Here is a 25,789-nt window from a genome sequence, read left to right on the forward strand (position 1 = left end):
CTGTGGGATAGGATGGCTCCAGATGCCTTGAAAGTGTTATGATATGAGTACTACGCAGCTGTGAACAAGCAGTTTGATGTTTACATCACGATGGGTCTAAGCGTGGGACAGGATGTTCCAGGCGATTCTCAGGGTCTTGTTCGTTGTGTAACATGAGACCTTCCTGTTGTTTGTGTCCAGGAGGACTGAGTCAGTTGCTCGGAGGTTTCTGAGTGAGCGGACATGCTTTTTGTACAGTGCACGGTCAGGAATAAAGTAGAAATGAAATAGACTATTTTCTGACTGTTTTCTTTCTCCTGCTGTTATGCAAGGGGGAAGGGGGTGTGCACCTTTCCTCAGGGAGGTGTCGCCTATCCAAGACCTCCCTGGTCTGCCAAGATGCCAGCCAGGGTAGGTCACCGGAGACAGGCCCCGACAAGCCTGGGAAAAGGAGCCAGCCTTACCCGAGGGGGCCAGTTTCCAACAGAAAGAGGTTGCCACATGCCCCCTCCTTAAAGACCCTTCCTGGACTATGAGGTTTTGTTGAACAACTACTGCCCAATTGTCAACATTCCTTCTTAGCCAAGGTACTTGTGAGTTGTGGCCTTGCAACTTCAGATCTACTTGGATAAAGCTGATTATCTTGATCCATTTCAGTTACAGATTCCAGCCTGGCTTTGGCACTAAGAAAGATTTGTTCCTCTGGTTGATTACTTGCTTCAGAAGAGAAACAGGGGGAATGTGATACCACAAACTGTGATATCCTCATCTGAGGAACTCTTTTGCCACTGATATTTGTGTTACAATGATCAGAGTGCAGTGAAAACAGGTTTATAAATATTTCAAATATTTAACAATTAATAAAATAAATCTGAATATCTTCTAGTGAGATAGCTGCATTCAGCTGTTGCAACGAAAACAATAGTATGTCTTGGGGAAAATGTATAATAGTGTGAAGCTGTTTGAAATACAGCTAGTAAGGGTCTATGTTACACAATCTATACATCTTGAGGTGATAAAGACTGAACAGTAATATACCGTGGAACCTCATGTTACGGACGGGATCCGTTCCGGAGGCCCGTCCATAACACGTAACTGACGAAAGCCGAAGCACCACATCTGTACACACACACAGCGCAATTTAGCACTTCTGCGCATGCGGCGAAACCCGGAAGTGCTATGGGACACAACACAAAAACAAGTAACCTGAAGCAGATGCAACATGAGGTATTACTGTATACAGTTTGACTTTACAAATATGCTCAATTTGCATGTTATATTTTGAACATGCTTTCTGAGGTTTTTCAGAATGTGTGGCAAACGGTGTCAAAACAGAAGGCTGGGAAGTTAAAAATGTACTAAAAACAATTAAGAATAAGAAAGGGAACGGCTAGGTAGCTGTTTGGAATACTATAGAATTTCTAAGGGAAAGACATGTAGCCATGAAGACGTAAAGTAGCGGTAGCTAACCTGTGTCCATCCAGATATTGCTGGGCTACAACTCTCCTCATCCCTGACCACTGGTCATGCTGGCTGGGGATGATGGGGGGTTATAGTCCAGCAACACCTGGAGGGCCTCTATTGTTACAAAAAACTGTGCCACCCACACAAAACACATTACCAATTTCCCTGGAAACATAATACAAAGGAAACAAGAGCTTTAAATGCTGTTTTTCTCCCGCAAGGGATTTCTGTTTCTTTATTAGCTAGGATGATTCTTTAATTGTGGTAGGCGTTGTTGTTGATTCTTACCCATCTCAGAGCCCAATAAGTCTTGGAATATGGATAGTCATCATGCAACATTCATTTCTTTTCACAGGCTCACAGGAATTCAATTTAGCCCACACTTATAAGAAAGAAGAATGTCCTTATTTACAAGGCAGTTTATTTCAGTACATTGGCTTGAATCCAAAAGTTCCCTTCCATTGACAGATGAATGAAACCTTTACATCCAACCCACTGTTTATATTGCTGCTCTTTCTGAATTAAAATTTGGGATTATACCCAGATTTTCCTGCTTTAATTTCTGTGAGCTGTGTTGGAATGGTTTTGGGGGAGCAGGATAGACATTTATTAAACAAACATTCCTGCCTCAAGTTGCCTACAATTGAAATTTCAAATTGTACAAAAATGACAAGGATGGAAGAAAGTTAGAGAAGGATAAACAGGTGGAGAATATGCATTTCATTCACTTACATTTCTTTCTTTTTAGAGATTTATACATCACATTGCACAGAAAGTCTCTCCCAAGATGGCTTTCAAGTGTGGTTAAAACATAATAAAATAAGAAATATACAATACTCACAAAAAGCGTGGCTAGAAATCTGGACAGGTTTTTTTTTAGTACAGGGCACATCTGAATCTGGGCCAAACTAACTGCACCTAGCTCCCATCAAAATAAAATGACATGTAAGTCATTACTAACTTCTCACACTGGTTGCAATGAGACCAAAGTTCAGTCAATCTTGTGTAGCTGACCCACTCCACTGACCTGACCTGAATTAAAGAAGAGCAAAGACAGCAGGAGGGGAGGGTGTCTTAGCACAAATAATAAAGTGATCATTATCCATGCAATTCCAACTATTTCAAAAGATTACAGGCACAACTCACTGGCCTTGGTACCTGTGTAAGCCATGAGTGAATTTTTCCTTTATGGCTGTCGAACAATATGGTATTTTTCCTTTGAAAGGCTTAACTTGTTACACACAGTCAGGCTTAGTAAGTATAACACTTTTTGCTCCCAGAACTGAAACAGTGATCCTGCTCACCTTCAAAGCTTTATCAACTTCCCTGTTGGTTAAACATATGCTATTCCATTTGCAGCCCCTTGTGGTTCCTCATAGATCTATTGTCTAACATGCTTCTGAAAATAACCCCCCCCCCCCAAAAGAAAAGGACTCTTAATTAACTCTAAGGACAAACAGAATATCACTTCAAAGGCTTGGGTTACAAAATTTCTGATAACTCACCCTAATATTGCAGTGGCCGTTTGTGCTATAAAGTGTCATATTGTTGATCATGGATCACTATGGCCGCTTTCCACACGAGACAAATTATATAGGAATTATGTAATAGAATGATCTTGCCTGGAATTGGGCCTCTAGCAACAGAGGCCCAATTCACACACAATGGTCTAGATCAGCATTTCCCAACCTTGGGTTTCCAGCTGTTTTTGGACTACAACTCCTATCACCCCCAGCTAGCAAGGCCAGTGGTCAAGGATGATGGGAATTGTCATCCAAAAACAGCTGGAGACCCAAGGTTGGAAAACACTGGTCTAGATTGCTGCTTGAAACATACTCCACTGAGGACCATTCATATGGACAAGTCAAGTGGTTGCCATTTGCTTTCCAGATCTCTAAAGAGTGTCTTCTACCAAGAAGATCTGGCTTTTCACCTACTTCCACACAAGAAGAGGCTTTCTTTGTAGTAAACATACAATGTCACATAAACGTGCCCTCATATGGTGTTTGGTACTTCAAATAATAGGAATGTACAGTGCCAGTCTAAAAATATTGTAAAGAATGAACAGACTCTCTGTGCAAATGATTAATTCTACACATTTCTGTGTAAATTACATAAGGGTTTTTTTTTGTTTTTGATACAATCCAATTTTTAACCTCAACTTAGCATTTAATATATCAACAGTAGCCAAGGACAGAACTAACATTCTTTTTTTATTTATCTACAGTATGTCGATCCCCAGTAAGGGATAAAATACTTTTATAGTTTTTCGTTTCAAGCAAGAGTGAATTATTTCAATTTCATTCATTTTCACTCCACAAAAATAGTATAGATTTGCTATGCTGAAACAATTCATTTTCCTTTCATTTACACACTTATCTGTGGAAGCAGGATGAAATACAGCTAAGGAGCTCGCTCTCTTTTCAGGTGGTTATGTATGCTTTGCAATTTACTAGAAATTGAAATCATCTGTAATAATTTCTTCCAGTCCCTCATTCTACTAGAATCTATTCTGCCAAGGTTTCCTAATCAGGTCTGAAGCACATTTATCTTCAAACTTTCTGTTAAGTTTTAGAAAGAGTTAGAACACAGTATCTATTTGTTTTAGTTGTACCCAGACTTTAATCATCAATAATAGGAAATACAATCACGAACACAGATTATAAAGGAATGACAATACATGCAGGTGAATGTTTAAGCCAAGTGAGGTATCTGCTCTGCCTCTCATCAAGCTTTACATTTGGGAGCCGGAAAAGGAGAGGCAGCCTTTAGATTTAATACTGAGTAATGCTTAGGACGCGGGTGGCGCTGTGGGTAAAACCTCAGCGCCTAGGACTTGCCGATCGCATGGTCGGCAGTTCGAATCCCCGCGGCGGGGTGAGCTCCCGTCTTTCGGTCCCAGTGCCTGCCAACCTAGCAGTTCGAAAGCACCTTCAGGTGCAAGTAGATAAATAGGGACTGCTTACTAGCGGGAAGGTAAATGGCGTTCCGTGTGCTGCGCTGGCTCGCCAGATGCAGCTTGTCACGCTGGCCACGTGACCCGGAAGTGTCTGCGGACAGCGCTGGCTCCTGGCCTATAGAGTGAGATGAGCGCACAACCCTAGAGTCTGGCAAGACTGGCCCATACGGGCAGGGGTACCTTTACCTTTACCTAATGCTTAGGATGTGGCTACATTTAATTTCCAAAAAATAGATTAAGTCTTCAAATACATCAGGAGGAATAAACCAACCAAGGACAAGTTAGGAGCTTTAGATGTCAAAGAAGAGAGGTACAGATGCAACACTGTAAAAGTTTAATCAGAATGAAGTCCTATGCTCAGTGCTTTTTTAAAAAAATGAACATTTGGAGTTAAATATAAATGAAATATTTATAGCAATGTACAAAATACTGAATGCCCACGTCTGAACTATTGCTCCAGAGAAGGCACCTGAAAGTTATATAAATTATAAGATGTGACAAGGCTAAACTTTAAGAGGTAATGAAAAACAAGTTATAAGGTCAAATGGCATTAACCTAACAACTCCTGAAATATTTAAGTGTGAAACTCCTTTTAAAAATTGTTTGTTTATTAACTCTGTATACTGCCCTTCATCCGAAGATCACAAAGTAGTTAACAACAAAAAATACAAAATGAGAACACAAAATACATAATAAATAATAATAATAAAACCAGTAGCAAACCAATAACCCCCAGGACTCCAAGGTATGTCAAATGGTGAGCCCAGAATCATCATAGCCAAAATATCTCTTTAGTTAATGAGCCATAGTCAGTACAGACATAAAAACTAGAATGCACCAAAAAGGAGGCGAAAGAAGGAGAAGCGAGTCCAATTCACACTTAACAGGATATCATGCTTTCCTGCTATGTGAATGACTTGTGGTGAGCTTTTGCAGACCAAGCAGAGGAGATCAGAAGTTTTTGCCTCCAAATTTCAAACGACAATACCCTATTACCTACCAATTTAAGAACCTGTTGTTTGTTTAAGCCAGGAATGTGGAATCTGTGGATATCTAATGAACTCCCATTAGCCTTAGCCAGCATGGCCAGTGGGGATGGGAGTTGGAGCCCAACAACATCTAGAGGGCCACAGGTTCCACAACCCTGTAGTAGATCAGTATTTTTTTTAAGTCCTGCACTAATTCAGTAACTGAAAGTATTCTGTGTCAATTTCTAAAAACAATAATGTATGCATAGTATGAATCAGGAATTATGTCCACACATAAGGTTATTTACAATCATTCAAAACCACAACTGCGTTAGGAAGATCATTATCAGATTCTCATTCACATTCATTATTGTAGCTGGAAGCAGTGTGAGACTTAATGAGTTTTGTTTTCCAAAGAGTATGCTCCTAGGATATCATGATGCAACCGACCCCCAAATATTTGGGATGTATGAGTCAAATCAAAAGCTATGTTGATAAGCAGAACTCACACTGAAACACCCCGAGAGAAATGAGCTCAAACATAAAAGGCCAGATTTATTCCTGGTGCTATGTGACTAACTGCAACTCAATCATACCAGCGATAAAAGCAAGTCCAATGGCAGTTGACAGCTGGCTCGAAAAATCTTGGCTCCTAAAACTGAAAAAATATACATCAATATTCTTTTCATTTTGTGCTGGAAGTATGAATATGCATAAGCACCAAGAAATGGTATCATTATCTGTTTTGCACTTCAAGTGTGAATTTAAGTGGGGTACAGTTTGTTTCAGAAATGTATCAACAAACTACAATCATCTGCTTAGAAATATGGGCATACATGGATACTTTATGCAGTGACATTAGATTAATTCAACAGATGGCAGTCACTGATCAACAAACTGAAATAAACCAAAAAGTTCTGGATAAATCCAGAACAAAAAAGATACTATAGGGGGTAAAAGTAGACAGATTTGAACAGCTAATCCTGGCTGCAAAAATATTACTGGGAGAACACGTGCAGCGCCTTTGGGCAGGGGGGAACCTCAAGCAATGACAGTCTTTCAGCAATCACTTTTATAACCTTGTGGGGTGTATAACCAACTTGCAAACCTATGACATACTGCGGAATTATTAATATTCACAATGTGTGAATTCTTCAAGCAGTTTGGTAATTAGTCCTCAAAGTCGCTACAACCTGATCGTTTCGAGCAACATTACATTTGTTGCCAAGAGTGAAATAGCTGTAAAACTAGTTGTTACCTCTAAAAGACTTCACAACAGAAATGAAGACTGTAATAAACAATGAGTTAACGCTGCAATGAAATAAGCTCCATGTTGAAACTCTGGGGTATGTCTAGAGTATGCATTTAGTAATCATCTGGAGGTGGCAACTACTTTGTCAAATGCAGGAACTCAGATAAGTGTATTTACTGCATTTATAGCCTGCCATTCACCATATAGTGCATTAACGTAACAACTTAAAATACTATACAACATGAGAAATGTATAAGCAAATAATAAAACCATTGTTAAAGCAACAATTAGATAGTACAGTGGTACCTCGGGTTACAAACACTTTGGGTTACAGACTCTGCTAACCCGGAAGTAGTACCTCAGGTTAAGAACTTTACCTCAGGATGAGAACAGAAATCGTGCGGCAGGTACCATTAGCTAAAGTGGTACCTCAGGTTAAGAAAGGTTTCAGGTTAAGAATGGACCTCCAGAACGAATTAAGTTCATAACCAGAGGTACCACTGTGCAGTCATACCTCGGGATAAATATGCTTCAGGATAAGTATTTTCTGGTTGCGCTCTGCGGCAACCCAGAAGTAACGAAGTGCGTTACTTCCGGGTTTTACCGCATGCACAGACGGTCAAAATGACGTCACACGCACGCGCAGTCGCGTCTTACGTTCTATTCAGGATGCAAACGGGGCTCTGGAACGGATCCCGTTTGCATCCCAAGGTACCACCGTACTGCAGAAGGAGGTGACTACCATCACTTCACCCTCCCACAAAGGCCCGCTGATGAAAAAGCATATCCTGTCAGTGCAAGATGCACCTCAGAAGGATGAGCACTGTTCAGCAACGGGACACAGCAGAGAAGGTGCTCTCATGTGTCATTGCTAGGCGGAGCCAAAATGACAAGACATCAGAAATTTGCTACCCTTTATAGGAAGCTCCCAGCACCAAATACCAACATTATTTCATTTTGTGGGGCGAAACAGCTTTCCCATAGGAGGTGGAGAAATGCAAGTTTCTAGATATACAGAAGCAGGATCTTCTCCTACCTGTGGGCAAGAGATTAAAGGAGTCATAGCTGCACACATTGCAAAAGTTCAATACTCCAAGGACCACCTCGCCCCATATAAACCAACCCAGACCCTGAAATCATCATCTAAGGCCCTTCTTTGTGGGTCTCTTCCACAAGAGGTCCAGAGAACAGCAACATGGGCCTTTTCTGCAGTGGCTCCCCACTTGTGGCATGTTCTCCCTGGGGAGACTCGCTTGGTGCCTTCATGACATATCTTTAGGTATCAAGAAAAACATTCATTTCCCCCCAGGCCTTTGGCTAATTAAATAATCTATGGCCTTTTAAGCAACAAGGTGGGTATTGTTTTTGTTTGTTTGTTACTACATTATGCATTTTTGTATTTTTTATATTGTAAACTGCCTTGTGATCTTTGAATGAAGGAAAGCATAGACATTTATTTAAACATTTAAATTTATAAATAAATAGAATCTATCTGCATGCAGTGTTTGCAAATAATAAGTAACAACCCTCCACAATAAAAACAATTAAACTGCAGCCATTATTAGTCAACAGTCGCATAAAGTCATGAGTGTGTTAAGTTCAGAAGGACACACAGCCACACTGTCTGAATCGTAAAAAGTAAGTGAACAGCATGGAACAAAGACGTCTTGCATGAACAAAGGTTATCAGGCCAATTCAAATTTGTTCTAAAACCAGATTTTAAATTTGCTTATGAATCCATACATTACACCAACTAATCTGTGTTTTGAAATTCTAACAGTTAATAGTTTACAAAATTAAGAGCCTGCAGTTTATAATAACAGAGAGAAAGCACATCACTTAGAATCTCAGCACAAGGGGCCCACCAAACTGGATCAATGGATTTTCACCTTTCCTAGGTTTACAGGACTAAACAGTTCAATATCAGTCAAATATTTTCACAACAACGCCATGGGTTGCTGTAGAGCAGGACCTCCATTTTCATAGTGGAAGATTAATTTTCAGCTGGTAAACAGTCTGGCGCACTGCCCAGTGTCTGGGGATCAATACACAAAACAGACTTTGCTTCTCTGTCAAGCTAACTGTGTGTCAATCCCAATTCTAAGAGTCTTTGCTCTCTTATGAGAGTGAATAAGAAAAAAGCAGCCCTTTGAGCAGGGAGGAGTTCTTGGTGTCAGCTTTATTGATTACGATCAGAGCCTATGGAAAACTCTTCTTTTTATATCAGCAAGTGTGAAACAAAATCGTTAGTTCAGATTATAGCTACAAATCATGATCAAACACACAAAAGAGTGGACATAAAAGATCTGTGATCAGGGAACACACTTCTTAGCCAAGGCCTTAGCTTGGCCATATGCCAATGTATTTGTACATTCCACATTTTACCCAGATGCCTATGTTTTTGAAACTATAGTCTGGGTCCATTTGCATAGCCATCTTTCCTGTCTACACAGACTTTCCGCAAAACCCTAAAATTACTAGAAGCTCATGTGAACTAAAATAGGTGAAGGGTGTCTCTTGCTTTCTCATTTATTCTTTCAATCCTCAACTTCAATTGATTTCCATCTCATTTCATAAACAGAGAGGCCAAAACACAATATGTTACAAGGATAGAAAAATAAGAGAATGTGATTTTAAAAAGGATGCAAATTTAACACACTCCCAATAAGTCACCAATTTCTAAGATTTACTCTGGAAAACAGCCAAGGAAATCACCAGTTTAAGAAAGTTATGCTTTAGTGACACCACGTGGCTATATGCCAATTTGCCATCTGCCCGGAACACTAAGCACATTAAGGAAAATCTAAATCCTAACTAAATTTCTTGCCATCTTGTGGGATAGATGAAGCAACATTAAAACACAGTAAGAAATAAATCAGTAAGAGTGTATAGGGGACTAGATGATTTACGATTTAAGAGGTACATTTGTCACTTGCATAATCAAACCTAATACACTGGATTATAGAAGAAACTGACAATGTGTCTTACACTTGCATATGTTTCCTATTTCTGTCACTTTGAGAAGATAATTACCAACCAAATTAATACTTACTATAGGAATTTAACAACTAGGTTCGGAAATTTACACAGAACGATGCAAGATAAATGACACCAAAATGGTAGGACCACTGGAGACTTTTGTCTATTTTCTAAATTAGCTGGCTCAACCACATATTCGCTGAAGGAGGAGGGTGCCCAGAGAGAAAGATTTCTGTCAAGTTGATCACCAGTATTTTATAATTAACTGTTTTGTGTAGTCTGCATAATAAGAAACATGAGTTGGAGAGCCCAGTAGATTATTTTATGCTCCAGTGTTGAACTACAAGTAAAAGCCAACTACTGTACACTTTCAGTGCTGCTCACAACTATTTTGCTTTGAATGCGTGTTTGTCTTGTCTGAACTATTGATTATCTGAATAGCTCTTTGTCGCAGAGCTATCAGAAAAGACAAGGATGCTCTTCTGAAGAATTTAGCATTTAATCAAAACGGTAAGGCACTTGTAGAGAAGGATTATAAAAACAAGGTTACATCTCAGTGTAATATATGAGACTCTTCAATTCATTAGCATGCCAGTGTGACAGTTTTATCCTTCTCACACCAGCTTAATGGAAAATTTGTGCATTTCGTTTAAAACAAACCTCCTGCAACTATGATATTTGCTAGCTTTCATAGCTGTGGAAAGATTTGGAGAAAAAACAGCATTATCATATTCTACTTATAGAAGTATTATTATAGTTGATTTATTATTATTTTATTACCTTGTCCTTCATCCCCAAAAGCACCCCCAAGTGACTTCCAAATTAAAACAAAGGTAATTTTAAACTACTTACAACAATTATTATTTAGTGTTTTTATAGCGTTTATGTGGGAAGCTAAAATATGATTTTAATAATAATAATAATAATAATAATAATAAACTGATGTGCTTTCACATGGAGTAAATGACAGAGCACGACCAGGAAATACAACAAAGAGTAAATACAACAAAGAGTCTTCAGTTTTAATTTTGTCTTTCAGGTTTACCATGCAAGACCATAACCCAGTCAGTAAGTGAGCTTGAAAGTTTAAAATAGCTGAAGCTTTTGCGCAGATACAAAACATGAAAATGGAATAAGCTACAAAGAGATTGTATAAGGAAGAAAAGTATTAAATATTGTTATCACCCCATTCCCCAGTTTAATACAAGCCCAAGTTAAATATGTAGTGGATCAACAACTAATACAAAATACTGACAGACAAAATAATCAAATCTGCTTTAAACAGCATCCCTAGTTTGGATCCAGAGAAAAGCAGAGGCTGGCAGAAGCTGACTTACCTACCCCGCTCCATCCCCCCACAGTTCCTTCCATGAGCAGAAAGCAGCTCTGGAACCAACCCATTGACAACTAACAGGTTACCAACACATATATAAGCAAGCAGTTTAGCCTACTCCAAGACTCCGTTGAAATGCACTAGGCACAGAACACAATAATAGCATCAACAGTTCAGAAACTAATTTGGATTTTTCAAAATGCTATTCAAAACCAATTTCAGGCTGTAATAATGGCTACAATATATTGCAAGTAATGCAACGAATGACTGATTAGGCCAACTAAATCAGTCTGTATTTACTGCAAAATTTCTGGCATACATTTAAATATTAATAAACTAGAATAGTTTGCAGACTGTGTGGAACAAGCTCTTTCAGTATGACTTTGTGATAATGTTCATATGAAGTTGGTATTGTTTTGTGAAGCCTGAATCAAGAAATTGGGAGAAATAAAACAGGGAGCACAAGAGTCTATAACCAGGAAAACTCAATGCATCATCAGGAACATATCCCCCCCCCCCCAAACAACATCAAATTAAAGGAATCTGTACACTTTCCTAGCTGAGCTCAACTTGCCTCTCAATTTCCATAGATGATATTTGCATACAACAATAATTCAACATGCCTCCATATTTTACCAGCATTTTAATGCAGCCTTGTATTTAACTCTTTTTCTGGTAGCTACTGGCATCTTGGAATTCCATGCTGACTGCACCATTTTTGGCCACTTGGTAGAATGCAATATTTTAGTAACCTGCTAAGCAGCTAGCAGCACACATCTCCATGCTCATCACCTCTTATTTAGGTTAGTAAATAATTTTGTAGGTGAGTAATTTTTATTAATGCTTTTAATAATCATGCTTTTCCAGCGTAGCAGATCTTTCCCATCATCAGTGGTAGCCAACATGATGCCCTCCAGGCAGGCCTGTGCAGAGTGAGGGACAGTCAGGTCTTGGAGGGCTAAACTGGCCGGCAGGCCCCACCAGGGACCAGCTGCATTTTTGTTTGAGTTTATAACTTTATTCTGACAATATGGCCGTCCTGGGCCTCAGACAAGTTCCGCATGGGCCTGCCTCCAGGTACTGTTGGGACTACAACTTCCATTATCCCTGGTCATTTGACACCATGACTGGGGCAGATGCAAACTGGAGTCCAACAACACCTGGAACCACTCCTATCTTTCACCATCATCAAGTACAGAATACTTTTTTCACTTCTTAAATAGCAAACTGATACCCTTGTGTTCATGCCCTCCTTTATTCAGTCCAAAGCATCTCTTTGCAGAGTTGATGACACAAAGTATTGACCCAAATTATCTTCTTTAAGATAAACTTCAATTACAGCAGCTACGGCAAAGATGCAAGTCCCTAATATGCAAGCAGAAAGGGCTTAAATGAGAAAGAGCAATACTTCCTTTGTGCTCCATGGGGAACTGTGCTGGATGCTCCAGAGTAGACCAGGGTTCCAGAGTGGAGCCAATCCCTGTTGCAAGCATGGCTTGCATTCAGCACTAAAATTAAACTATGTCAGGGACATGCCCTTCCATCTCTTTGGTCCCATTCCCGAAGAAAAGCAATGCAAAGACATTCAAAACTGTATGGTCTGTATTGTAAGGATAAAGAAAAAGGCCTGGACAACAAAATAAATATTGGGTGGATTTCTCCTCAAAAACCTCAGCAGAAGAGATGCAACTCTATTCCTTTGCATCTCCAACTGCCCCTGAACTACTGCACTCCCAAAAGCTATCCCTTGCTGGATGAACAACTTGTTGCGTTGGAATGTAATTCAAATTTAAGTTTATGAGAAAAGAAATATAAGCATTACTCATCCTTGGTTTCTTACAAGATACTTACCTTTTCCTTTTGAAAAACTAAACTTTGTATTATGTTTTTAAGGCTACTGCTTCTTTGAATTGCTATCCTTAACCCCATGAGGACTTCAAAGGAAAGAACCGAGAACTGCAATCCCTGAAGTGATTCATGCTACTTTCTGAATCTCTCATAGTTTTACCCCTGGAGATTTTATTTCTTGATACTTGGGACAAGCTTGTTATTCACACACACACACACACACACACACAAACTGAATTAGAACAAGATGTAAAAAATACTATGTGAACCTCTGTAGGATCTTATATATACCAAAGGGGGAAAAGATATCCCCCCCCCCAAAAAAAAGTGGCCAGGGAATGGGAGGGAAAACAAAGTAATGCTTTTCAAATCAGAGATCATCTCACATACTATCTCCGCCTCAACTGCAATCCCTCTAATACTGCAGAAATTTACTGAAGGGGAAAATGACATTTTCATTTAATATTATGATGCTAAATTGCAGCTGCCTGAATAATAAAAAGAGTACCTTCTACAGGTGAAACAAAGTGATGCAGTCCAAAATTGTACTTGATTCTCTGGAAGGGCCCACCTTTAATATTTTTTTATTTTTAACAAGAAGTGCTTAAAACAGGTTTATAAGTTAGATAACTACATGCTAAGCAATTTTATTATCAATGGGTGGTATCCAATGGGAGTCAAACTCAGAGCCGGTCTATTCAAACTATTACTAACATATATCACCTATAATGGTAAACTGCAATTAACTGGTGAGCATTCAAGAAAAAATCTAAATTTTTCCTTCTTGGCTTTTCAGCATCACTTTTCTAAAACTTAGGGACAACATTCATAATTGATTGGGGTTATAAAATACTTACAAAGCCAAGTTGTTCTCTACAATGCCTACAATATACACAAAAAGCTATCGTGCTTAGGACTTGAAGATGACCAGGTAGATAAACAACTAGCAGAAAAAGGATTGCATATAAAAGGGGAGAGGATTAACAGTTTTTCAAGCCTACAGTTTGCCTCTCATTATCACACAGCTATCTCAACCACTGGAATTTGACATCTAGCTCTAAGCAACCAAATCGGAACAAATGAGATACAGGCAATAATACCAAACTGCATAGATGTGATCAAATTGTGCACTAACCTGCAGACACGGGCAGGAAAATACAGCTTCTGCCAAGATCGACAGAGATATCTGGAGTGGTCGACTACACGGATCCAGTCTAGCTCGTCCATGGACACCTCAATATAATAGGAGTAAGACCTTTGAACAGCAAATTAATTAATTGAAACACTGAGATTATCAATGCACCATCTTTACACAGAATACCTTATGTATCCTAGTGACTGACTATGTTAAGGTCACATGAACTCCACTAGACAACATAAAGCCAAATATTCAATAAATTACACCTTTAGTGGCAATATAACAAAGTATTAGCTTTCAATGTAACCAAGACTACAGTTCTTACACATATTTGCATGACAGGTACATCTCAAAACTGAAATATAATTGCATGCTAAAAATACTTTGAGATATTTTTAATGGCAAAATTCACAATCGCAACAAAATGAAGTAGTCTTCCTTCAGACATGATGGAACATTAAATGCAGACATTTAACACACCTAAAGTCATAAAAAAGTAATTTGTATTCCTATTGCATAGGCTAAATTTAAACCTGAGCCATAGTAGTCATTCCTGCTACAACATCAGCAAGGCAGCTTAGGAAAGATTTAGCAGCCTATAAACATCAGCACAGAATAAAGTGAGACTGAAAAGGGAAGTTTATTTTGTGTTATATACTATTTTCCATCAGTTTTTGGTCAACAACTCTCAACTCTATTACACCTCCTATTTTAATCCACTATATTATATACATCTCTCTGCTATCTTATTTTACAAATTAATCATTCTGCTCTATTAGAAGCTTGCAATTTGCAACAGTATCCTTGTTTTTCTTATACTAGATGCTGCTATTACTATTAATATGTGTCATTGACCAAATCCTATTGCCCACAGGGTTAGGCTGTAGGATTTGGTCAATGGGCTTAACGTATTTTTTGCTCTATAAGATGCACCAGACCATAAGACACAACCAGTTTTTGGAGGAGGAAAACAAGAAAAAAAATATTCTGAATCCCAGAAGCCAGAACAGAAAGAGGGATCCTTGCTTTCGCTGCGCAGCGATCCCTCTAGCTGTTCTGGCTTCTGGGATAGCCGCGCAGCCTGCATTCATTCCATAAGATGCACACACATTTCCCCTTACTTTTTAGGAGGGAAAAAGTGTGTCTTATAGAGCGAAAAATACGGTAATTATCACTTGTCATGGGCGACTTTAACAACTCAAGTTGCACTGCTCTGCAACTTGAGAAGATCTCTGTCAAAAGCAATTAGCTTCCCTGGAAGGAGCTGATCCCAGCAGGCTGTGCATTTGGTGCCAAATTTAAGAGACATTGAATATAAACTCCGCTTGCCTAAAAATAATTGGGACCATAATTAAATGTTTTCCATTCTCCCTTTGCAATCACAGCTTTAACTGCCCCAGACACCTGAAATCATACATGACATCAGGTGAAGGGGGGTAGGTGTAGCTTGGGGGTAAGGCCAAATAAAGACTCCCTGGAAGGCCTAATTAGGTCTGCAAACTAGAGGTTTCCCAGTGCTTTGTTAAAGTAATTATATTAATGTATAGATGTGATCCTGTAGTAGCCTAAGAAAAGGCATGGTTGGTAAACTGAGTATGACTTGGAACTCACCTGCTATCACGATCCCATAGCAGTATACGTATATGATTAATTATCGATGGCTGACCCAATTTAATTTCAATACCAGAACGGCAGTCATCATCAATGGGGTGTCGGGAAAATCCATGATCCAAATCATAATTCTGTGTGTCTCCATCTAGCAAAGCAGATTTCAATTCCCCTTTCACTACCTGGGCTCCATATTTCATAGTGGCAATGTTCTCACCTGGTACTGGAAGAATGGGAATAAAAATGATGTTTTAAAATTATGCTCTTCTTGCACATTATGCTCTTTATTTACAAAAATGTGGAAACAAATGATATTAAAAAGTCATGCAGAAAACAGAAGGTATCTAAAAGGCAGACATTACAAAGTGTCTAGTGACTGGTTAAAGGCACTGTTCTGTCATTAAGAAGATAAGGTGAACCTTGCTGGGTCAGGCCAGTGGTCCATTCAGTCCAGCATCCTATTCTCACATTTGGCCAGCCAGATGCCTATGGGAACCCTACAAGCAGGACCCCCTATGTGTATATGTGTGTGTAGAGATTTGCTTATTTTCACCAAAACAACAATTCAACACAAGGTACTTATGATTAACTCGCATTGGAAGCAATAAAATGGGACACGGTCAGGAATATCACATGTCCCATTAATTTTAAGTGGACTTGGTCATAGCTAATTTCTACTGGACTGTGTCCAAAGTGTTCAAAAATATTTCTATTACTGGTAAACTTTATATTTATATAAGACACACAAAATACTAATTCCTTTGGAAAACAGCATCATTTAAAAAGTGGCTCAAGAGTACCACTGCAGATTTGCAGCCTCCTCGTGACAGTCAGTTTAGAGGAGGGCAGTAGGGAAGGCATTAATTTATTATGACTTGTAACTGTCTAAATTTAAGGAGGTGCAATATTTCTGATACATTCAGGATAGAATGAATTTTATGAATCTTTTGGGACAAGTGTGTTTTTAAGCAAGTAACCAAAGTTTCCACCAGCAGAAGGACACTCACACTACTGCTATTTCCCCTCGTCTCCTCCCTCTTGCCAACTTCTTGCGTGCCTGTTCAGCAGTGCCTCCAGAACAGGGTATACTGTGTCATGAGGATGGGTTACAACATGAGTGAAGAAACACTCAAAACCAAGTATGAACAATGTATCCCTCCCTACTCCATGACACAAACCACACTGTTTACCAACACCCCCAACTTCTGGAGAGACAAAGAAAAATATTGGTTGCACAGGTGGTCTTCTACTCTTGCAACCTTTAAATACAACACAGTAGATCTGAGTGTTTTGCCATTCAACCAATTTGCTGTAAACAAAGTAACCTTATACAACCTCATGAACACTTATATAGCCTTGTATTTATGTTAGTAAACATTTACTCAGCATCAATAGTTAGCTAAGGAAGTTTTTAATTATAAGAAAACATATAGGGTCATTTCCCTGGAAATACGGAGGCTTACTTAACATGCCCCTATAGTTGAGGTCCATATCCCGACTTTCAGATCGAACTTTAATAGCATCCAAAATGGCATCAGGCGACAGCAATCCAGAAGGCCTTACAACATTTAAGAGCTCTGTTAAACTCATCAGTGGCAAGCGCACTGCCTGCATGATTTCCGCATGATTTTCCTTCGGGTTGTGTTTACACCAGTTCATCAAAGCTTGGAAAATATCCTTCTCAGGTGCTGCAAATGAATCCCTCAGTACAATACTGAGAAGAGCTGGCTAAGAAACAAGGAAAGATTAATGTAAATACAATTTGAAAACCAAACACAGCTGGACTCCCTGGCATCCCACAGTTCACATACACGAGTGGCCACCGGAGCCACCTTTCATCACAAGTTTGCTTATCACAAACCTTACTTTTATTTACCATAGAAACTTTTATGTCCACAATGAAATTCTAATCCTAGGGTAGTTTACAAAAGGTTAACTAAAACAACCCATAAAATTCAGCTAACATTATAAAGCCCAATAAGTAAAAATGCAAAGATCATTACAATATTAAATACAACATTAATTCATAATAACCCTCACACTTTAAATAATCTGATCAATTCCACCAGAGGCCCAGGTCAACAAACGTGTCTTAAACTGGAGCCAGAAGCCCAATAATATAGTGGGTATCAATGCCTTCAGAGGGAGAGAATCCTACAGGGCAGGGTCCCACTACAAGAAGTCCCTATCCCATGTCTTCACCAAGCGACCCACATCCACCAGCCACAGATCTAGGTCCAGATGGCACAAGATATGATTGAGTAAACTTCTCACAAGTATGTGGGAAGAGGAGAGGGTAGGGTAGGGGAAGCACACAACATCTTTCTCAACAATTCTGGAAAGCTAACATTATTTACTGGCTAGTATTCACCATTCTTTACTCATATCTTTTTTATATATATATATATATATATATATATATATATATATATATATATAATGGAATAGGTACAACTTCGCAGCCAAAGATGTAGACTTATGATCAAAGTTTCCCCACTAAAAAAATCAGCAAATTCTAAATAAAGCAGTGTGATAATATTTGTAATCTGCCTAAAAGGCAGGGCCTATGCTATATATACAGTAAGCCCACAACTTATGTGTATTAATCTGGTGTGCATTCAGCTTTGTGTGCTTGCAAAATAAAAATTACAAATTAAGAAGAAGGTTAAAAGGGAGCAGATATTGGGAAGTAAAAAGACTTTCACAATCCCACCTACCACTGAATGCAATGTGTTTTGACTATATGTGATTTTGGCTTTAGGAATGATCCCTGAAATATAACCCCTGTGAAGTTTGCAGGCTTACTGTGCCCTAATTTAGACAGAACCACAAACACCAAAAATGTAAGAGAAAAGTGCAATGGTATCAAAAGCAGAGAACAGAAGAACAGAATACTAGCACATTTTCTTATCTTCTGGGCACTTTCAGCATCAGGTGTATGAAATGTCTCTTTAAACAGATGAAACTACATTTGAAGATGCTTGTTTCCTATACTAAACAATATATTCAAAGTTATCTCCTAAGAGAGTGTTAGGCAGAGCTGTGTTCAAAGAATCAACAATATAATATCATCTTCAGAACAGCTTCAAAACAGCTTCAGACTTTTACTACATGTTAAAAATCAAGGTTTGAGTGCTAACCTTAGCCACCTTACAAGGATGCAGAATGACTTACAAACCTACATGATATTAATTATTAACCTGTCTCCTTGGGCTTCTCCTTTAATTTTCGGTAAAATATTGATTCTTTACTGGCATCTTTTCTGATCTAATCAAGTCTTTTGTATAATTGACTTTTTCATTAAGAAAAGGTTGTAAGAATCACTGCACTGCATCTAATTCTGTTACCACAATCAGTGGATTTCTCAATTTTTTCTCTCCTCTTTTTACAATATATATATTAAGGCTAGGCAGCATTATAAACAGTGATATTATACTAGTAAGCAAAGAATAACCAACTGCTGATTACCAACTTTACCTTTATTTATCATGGAGACAATTATGTTAATAATTAAATTTCCAGGAGGGGGCAGAAATTCTCTTACAGTGGAAGTGATTGTGTGTTCCAGAGGTTTCATTCAATATAAAGGTAGCTTGTTTCCAGCCCCCAAAGTCTGCTTTGTTCTTCTCCTCCAGATGTTATTGGACTGCAACTCCCATAATCATTTACCATTTGCCATGCTGTCTGGGGCTGATGGGAGTTGTAGTCCAATAACATATGCAGGGCACCATGTTGTCTACCACTGACACAGTATAGCAACTCTACCTCCCAAACATGAGAGCTATTTTCAGGTATTGTCTTCATGTTTTCAAAAACAGTTCTGTGAAGGGGACAGAGTGGTTGAGGCATAGTGACAGCACCATGGCACAGCCAAAACAGTTGTGATGGTCCCATGGGGAAGACTGACATTTATGTGGTAGAGAAAGGTGCATACACGGGAAAAGGTATTCACAAGCAGTGAAGAATCCCCATGGATTGGAAGCCCACAGGAAGATCACAAAAAAAATTGGTGGAAGTACTACTGTCTCCCCTCTGATCTGAGTCTTGGTACTATCCCAAAGAACTCCAACCAAGCTTCATCCAAGATATATAGAAAATGGGAAAATAACTACACACGGAATAGAACATTGCACTACATGAATACTGGAATGATTTTTGGGTCCTATTTCCAAAAACATTTACACAAACATAAAAAATAAAATTGGGAGTGTTATTTTTTAACTGAAAGCTTAAAAAACTGATGCATACCTTAGAAAGTGATAGAAAACCTTCACTGGAGAGCACCTCTTGAGCATTTCTGTCCATAAACATGCAGCACATACATGTAAGTTTGGGAAGCAAATACAGACTAGCAACATCATAAGTCATGCAAACGTTCTGAATGTTAAGGATGGTGCAAAGATACTCAGAGGTGGAATCTTCCAGTTCTGGGAATCCGTATTTATGCGCTAAACTCAGGAAGTCTAATAGGACCTCCTCCTTCTCATCTCTTAATGTGGCACGGCCTGTGTAAATATATTTTAACAACATTGTAAAGGCCTCTGCAGTGGTGTCTTGGAGAGGGATTTCTGCTTCAGGCTGAGATTCACGCATTCCGCCATATAATAATGCTCTGTACAAAAGGAGAAAGAAACAATGTAAAAAAAACTTGTATTCTGCTAAGAGAGACCTTAAGTAAGACTTGAAGCATATACTGTAGAATATGGCAAACACAAGTGTCAATAATTTCATTTGCAAGTTAAATCTATGCAATTTTAAGAAAATTATAGCTGGTCCTTCAAGTTAGAAACTATGACCTTAGCTTTGAATTTGAGCACTTGCTATGAGATATTAGAACAAACATTCAAGAGTTCAACTGAAATTTACTTACAACAGATTATCAGAAGCAACTGCACAAAAGGAAGTTAACAAATTGTTTCATTCAACACATGCAACAGAGTGTCCGGTAAAACATCAAATGGAAGGTGCAGTATCTACCATATTTACCATGATGTTCTTGGAAGTCAATAACATTATACTATCAGCAGTGCTTTCCTGAACTTTACCCATAGAAATCAGCTGGTCACTCATTTTATATCATTTTGATAAGGGTAGCAGTATACTGAAAACAGAACAGGTAAACAGAGTATGCTGTTGTATACTATTTTACATCATCACACATATGATTATGTGGAGGAAGAGAGAAGGTAGAGCTTATTTTCTTCTAAGCTATATATTCTGAGATTACTGTAATCAACCACCAGCAGTATATTTGGGAGGGAGATTCAAACTCTAAATATTTTCAAAAACCAACTGAAAGCAGAGAGAGTCTATCAGACCTCTTAACTGCTGCCAATCAGTAGTAAGCGTCTGATACGCGCCAACAAAGCTGATCTTATGGTTTGGCCAAGTCCATGCAGAAGAGGCAGTTATTCAGGTAACAGTCTGCCATTCCACTATCATCAGAAAACATCAGCTGAAATCAACCTTAAGAACTATATCTGCTCAAATACACACACAAAAAGAAATATTGGGTGCTACCCAGCTGTGGCTGCCCATGAGCAGAACAGACTTCTACTCTCACAGTGGTATAGGGGAACACTCCAGCGTGGATTTGGTGAGTGTATGGCATCTGCAATATGGAGAGGGAGGAGAGGAAGCAGAAGTCTGCTTGTGGAACACTGGATTTTATCCAACATAAATTTCTTTTTAAGATAACCTCACTATGAGATTTTAGATCTTTCTAAAAATAGATAATGAATAGAAATTCGTCTGGGATTTTATCAGGGACTTAACCATAAACTATGGTTAAGGCAATCACACCTACCCAAAAGGAGAATAGATTACGGTTCAGTAAGAAAATTTCAAACTGCTTGCCTAAATTTCATCTACGACCAGGCAGAAAACAAAGCAAATGCTGAGAGGTGGAGTGGGTTGAAAGGAAGACCGAGTTGCTTTTCACAACCGTAGGAGAAAGCATAAAACTCTATTTCAAAAGATAAGCAAGGAACAAATAAAATGTGAAATCTCACATCCAACAACATAATTCTATCTCACGTTGTATGAAATGTAAATACACACATTTTACCGCACTTCACAGTAACAATGTTCCCTGGGGGAAAGCATGTATAGTGTGTGAACATCCTGAATTTTAGGTCTTTAACAACCAACATCCATTCTGGATACCTATGCAGTGAAGGTCAAGATATGACAGCATAATATAAGTATTGTCTCACAGTTAAAAACAGTGTACCGTAATAGGTGTTCAGAAAGCTCACATGCACTGAACAGATGAAATCAGTTTACTTTTAGTAGTTTCTATTTTATCTTGCTTAACCAGAAGCTCTAAGTATATCTGATAAGAAGTTATACCTCACCTGAAATATTGGCACCTCGCTGCCAGAATCACTCTGTGTGCAGGAAAACGTTTCTTTTCCACTATAAAGGTAACATCACTATACTCCTCCCCATTCATCAGAACACCAACATGATCGGACAGAATGTGAACATGGTCTATTTCACCTACTGCTGTGTAAGGACGGAGTGGATGGCTGTTACTCATCTTGCAGGAGGGTGATATATCCTACACCTATAAAAATAAAGCATAAATAATATGAAAGAGGGACTCTCCTCTAAAAGTTATTTTAAAGTTAAGTGATGTACATCCTTTCATCAACTGCTTGATACAAACACTGTTTGGCTACAAGAAAGTCCCAGGTTTAATGAAAGCAGATGTCAGAATGTAACACTGCCAATCTAACTGCTCCAAATAAACAAGCCCTTATAAAGCAAATTAGAAGAAAATCATTATGTTGTAGGGTTTCCACACAGTCAGCCAACTCACTAATTATAATGCTCTGTACAAGTTAAAATTGATTCTGTAACCAGGGCAGATCAATTAGGAACCATATAGCAGTGCTCAAATTAAATATTGAAATCTACACCAAGAGTTTTCATCCATAATTAGCGAGAATATTAGTATTTATGACCTATTCTCACAGGAGCCTGATTAACTCTCCAAAACTGAGATCACAGTGATTTTCAATTATTAATATAGGAAGCCTTTTCAACGAATCATGTTTTATAAGACAGATATACTATTAAGTCCTTGAAAAGCTCTCCCGGGAAAGTATCAATGCCCAGTGTGCTTTCAGACTGAAGAGGCTTTTGTGGAAAGATAAACCTTCTGCTCTTTACTTGCAAAGCCTAAAAGACTTCTCAAGGGGAGACATGGCATTTGCAAAACATATGCTTTAGCTACTTCGCTTAGTTCATGATACCCACACGGTGCATAATTTGAAGCTGCTTTTATTTTTAGCACCCACTTTGGGGAGGATAGAGTACCATGCACATTTAAATAAATTATAAAGTTTCGGAACATCTAGAATCACTATTTAAATATTTTTCTCTCACACCTTGTATTTCTTCATTACACAAAAATTGTGTGTATGAGAGAGCAAGTGAGTGAAAACAATAGATTTTAACTTTTTAATATGGCTTTTACTATATTATACATGCAACTAGAGCCAATGCTCATGTGGAAGATGAGGTTTCTGGCTACCCCTGCACTTGCAGGGGTAGAAACAGAAGGCAAAACAGTAATAGGGGTTTTAAAAATACCAGGTGAAAACCATTTTCAGAAAAGTAATCTAAGTGATACAAAATATATCAAAGTCATTTTTAGAGTCAACTATTTCAAGAGCTACTGAAAAGCCAAACGCACTTTGCCCTGTTCCCTAACTTTGCAGTGATGCCAGTACTTGAGAGGTGAGCTCTACCCACTTCCAGACTCACTAGGTCCAAGAGTTCAACAGATGGCAGTTCATCTTTTAGCCACTTCTCAATCTGACTGTTGTTAAATCTGCCTTGCTATTTCTCAGAAACAACAAATGGTTCAGAATGCAACCACAGAATGTTCACTGGGATGAGCCACAGGGAAGCTGTCTTTCCTTTGAATTTAATCACACATCTAAGTTGCCGGAGGAAAACTTGTGGCTCTTCAAATGTTGCTGGACTAAAACTCCCCATTTTTCCTCCCAACACTGGCCAGCTGACTAAGGTTGTTGAGAGCTGAAATCCAACACCACTTGGAGAACCACAGGTATCCCACCCCTACTTTTATAACTTCCTCAGGAGCCCAACTCTAGATCACAGGAGAGGGCTACCCAAGACAGGGTACTGGAAGACCTGTTACCTGCTTTGCAGGCCTTTTCCCACCTGGCCTGGGAGTGTGGGGCCTGGACTGATTCCAGCTGCAAAAGCTGAAGCTGCTGAACAGATTCTTGGGCTGAGATGTTTGGGGGTTTTGCTGTTGTTGTGGAGGGGGGCTGCTGCTGTTGGTTTTTTGTATCTTGATTTTAGATATTGATGTAATTTATGTGGAAATCATTCAGTTTGGTTGTGTGTTTTTTAATATTTAATTGATTATGGCTATTATTATTATTACTGTAATACCCCAACCATTTGGCTGGGTTTCCCCAACCACTCTGGGAGGCTTACAACATCTCTAAAAACATAATAAAAACATCAAGCATGTTGTAGTTTTGTATTTTTTCATGTTGTAAGCCGCCTTGAGCATGGTTTGAATTGTGGAAAGGCAGTATACAAATAAAATTATGTATGCATGTATGTATGCATGTCTTTCCAAATGTGACAAAAGGACTGTGCAACTCCTCCCCTTCTACCCAGGAAGGCTGATGCCAAATTAACACTACACTTTTTCATAAGCCTTGGCTGCTTTTGGTAAGTTTTTCTGCTGTTTATTGCAGGAATTTTTAGTTGGCTTTCATTCTGTTTTTGTTTAATGCATTTTTGTTGTTTTAATGTGTATCTGTGAGTCACCTTTCCAAATTTCCTGGTTCAAAAGGCAGAATATAAGTTTTTAATAACTAAGAACCAGTGTTGCACAATGAATACCATGCTGGATGTGAACTGAGGAAGATCTGGATTTAAATTCCCACTCAAGGCATGAAGCAGATACTTTGATCCAGTTTATCTCCACCACTCAAACATGCATTCCTCCCCCCTAACTCACAGGTAATTCTGAGGCTAAGATGAATAGCTCAGTGCTTTGAGGTCCTTGGGAGAAGGAAAAGATATAAACATAAATTGAATTTTAAATACACATATATACAGAATAAAATTAAATCAGATTCATGTTGAGCTGTCCAAAGGTATTTGTGGAACAGAATTTGTGTCATGTCAGAAAGTAGGAACAGCAAATCTTACAGGATAAACTGTAGGTTGAACAACAGGAAAATGACTTAGAGCACAGCTTTCAAAACTGTGTCACGACACATTAGTGTGTCAGCTACAATGTGTAGGTGTGCCATGCAAACACTCCCCACACTCCTCCTGAGACTGGAAAGAGGTTAGTTTAACCTCCGGTTTGCTAGTAAAATTGAATTAAGCTAAAGGTAAAGGGACCCCTGACCATTAGGTCCAGTCGTGACCGACTCTGGGGTTGCGGCGCTCATCTCGCTTTATTGGCCGAGGGAGCCGGCGTACAGCTTCCGGGTCATGTGGCCAGCATGGCTTCTGGTGAACCAGAGCAGCGCACGGAAACGCCGTATACCTTCCTGCCGGAGCGGTACCTATTTATCTACTTGCACTTTGACGTGCTTTTGAACTGCTAGGTTGGCAGGAGCAGGGACTGAGCAACAGGAGCTCACCCCGTCGCGGGGATTTGAACAGCCAACCTTCTGATCAGCAAGCCCTAGGCTCTGTGGTTTAACCCACAGCGCCACCCGCATCCCTCTAAAATTGAATTACTGGGTCGCAAAATGATGCATGTCTAAAAAGTGTGTCACCAACATGAAAAGTTTGGAAAACTCTGACTTTGTGTAACTGAGGATTTTAAGTGTGCATGACTAAGGCAGGGTTGTTGTGGAGGTGCGCGTCAGCAGCACTGGGCTGCTGCCCAAGGTCTCAGGAGGGCCCACCAGCACTACCTGATGCACTACTCAAGGATAGTGTAGCTGTCTGAGCAGGAGGGAGTTCCAGGGCTCCACAACTTGAGTTGGGAAAGCAATAGGGATCATTGTAGCTTCGGTCCCTAAGCATTGCCATGTGTCCTGGTCTGAAAAGCACCTGATGAGTACCAGAGGCCAAAACAAAACTAAGTATTATAATCATAAGTGCAGAAAGTACTATAAAAAGGAGTGGCACCTTTGAAAGACTTCTGTCTGCTTTCATTTTCGTTTCTTTGACTCATTTTAATTGCCAAGCCCTGTTTGTCTGTTTCAGTCTATCTAGTTACTGCAAAAAGGAGAGTTCGTGCAGC

At 39.1% G+C, this 25,789-nt stretch overlaps 1 protein-coding gene across 5 annotated transcripts in view; it reads right to left on the reverse strand.

The window, feature by feature from the left end:
* Positions 1 to 25,789, reverse strand: part of BTBD9 (BTB domain containing 9) — a 152,446-nt gene that overhangs the window by 118,019 nt on the left and 8,638 nt on the right. For all 5 annotated transcript variants that reach the window (XM_081000202.1, XM_081000203.1, XM_081000199.1 and 2 more), the window contains 5 exons: positions 21,885 to 22,096; positions 19,777 to 20,140; positions 16,992 to 17,256; positions 15,532 to 15,751; positions 13,918 to 14,037 (listed from right to left, as the gene is read on the reverse strand). In XM_081000202.1, coding sequence (XP_080856328.1) covers positions 13,918 to 14,037; positions 15,532 to 15,751; positions 16,992 to 17,256; positions 19,777 to 20,140; positions 21,885 to 22,069 — 1,154 coding nt within the window. In that variant the 5' untranslated portion in view covers positions 22,070 to 22,096. The remainder of the gene's footprint in view (positions 1 to 13,917; positions 14,038 to 15,531; positions 15,752 to 16,991; positions 17,257 to 19,776; positions 20,141 to 21,884; positions 22,097 to 25,789) is intronic.

Source organism: Podarcis pityusensis (genome assembly GCF_964106645.2).
Source record: "Podarcis pityusensis genome assembly, chromosome: 3".
Classification (NCBI taxonomy): Eukaryota; Metazoa; Chordata; class Lepidosauria; order Squamata; family Lacertidae; genus Podarcis; species Podarcis pityusensis.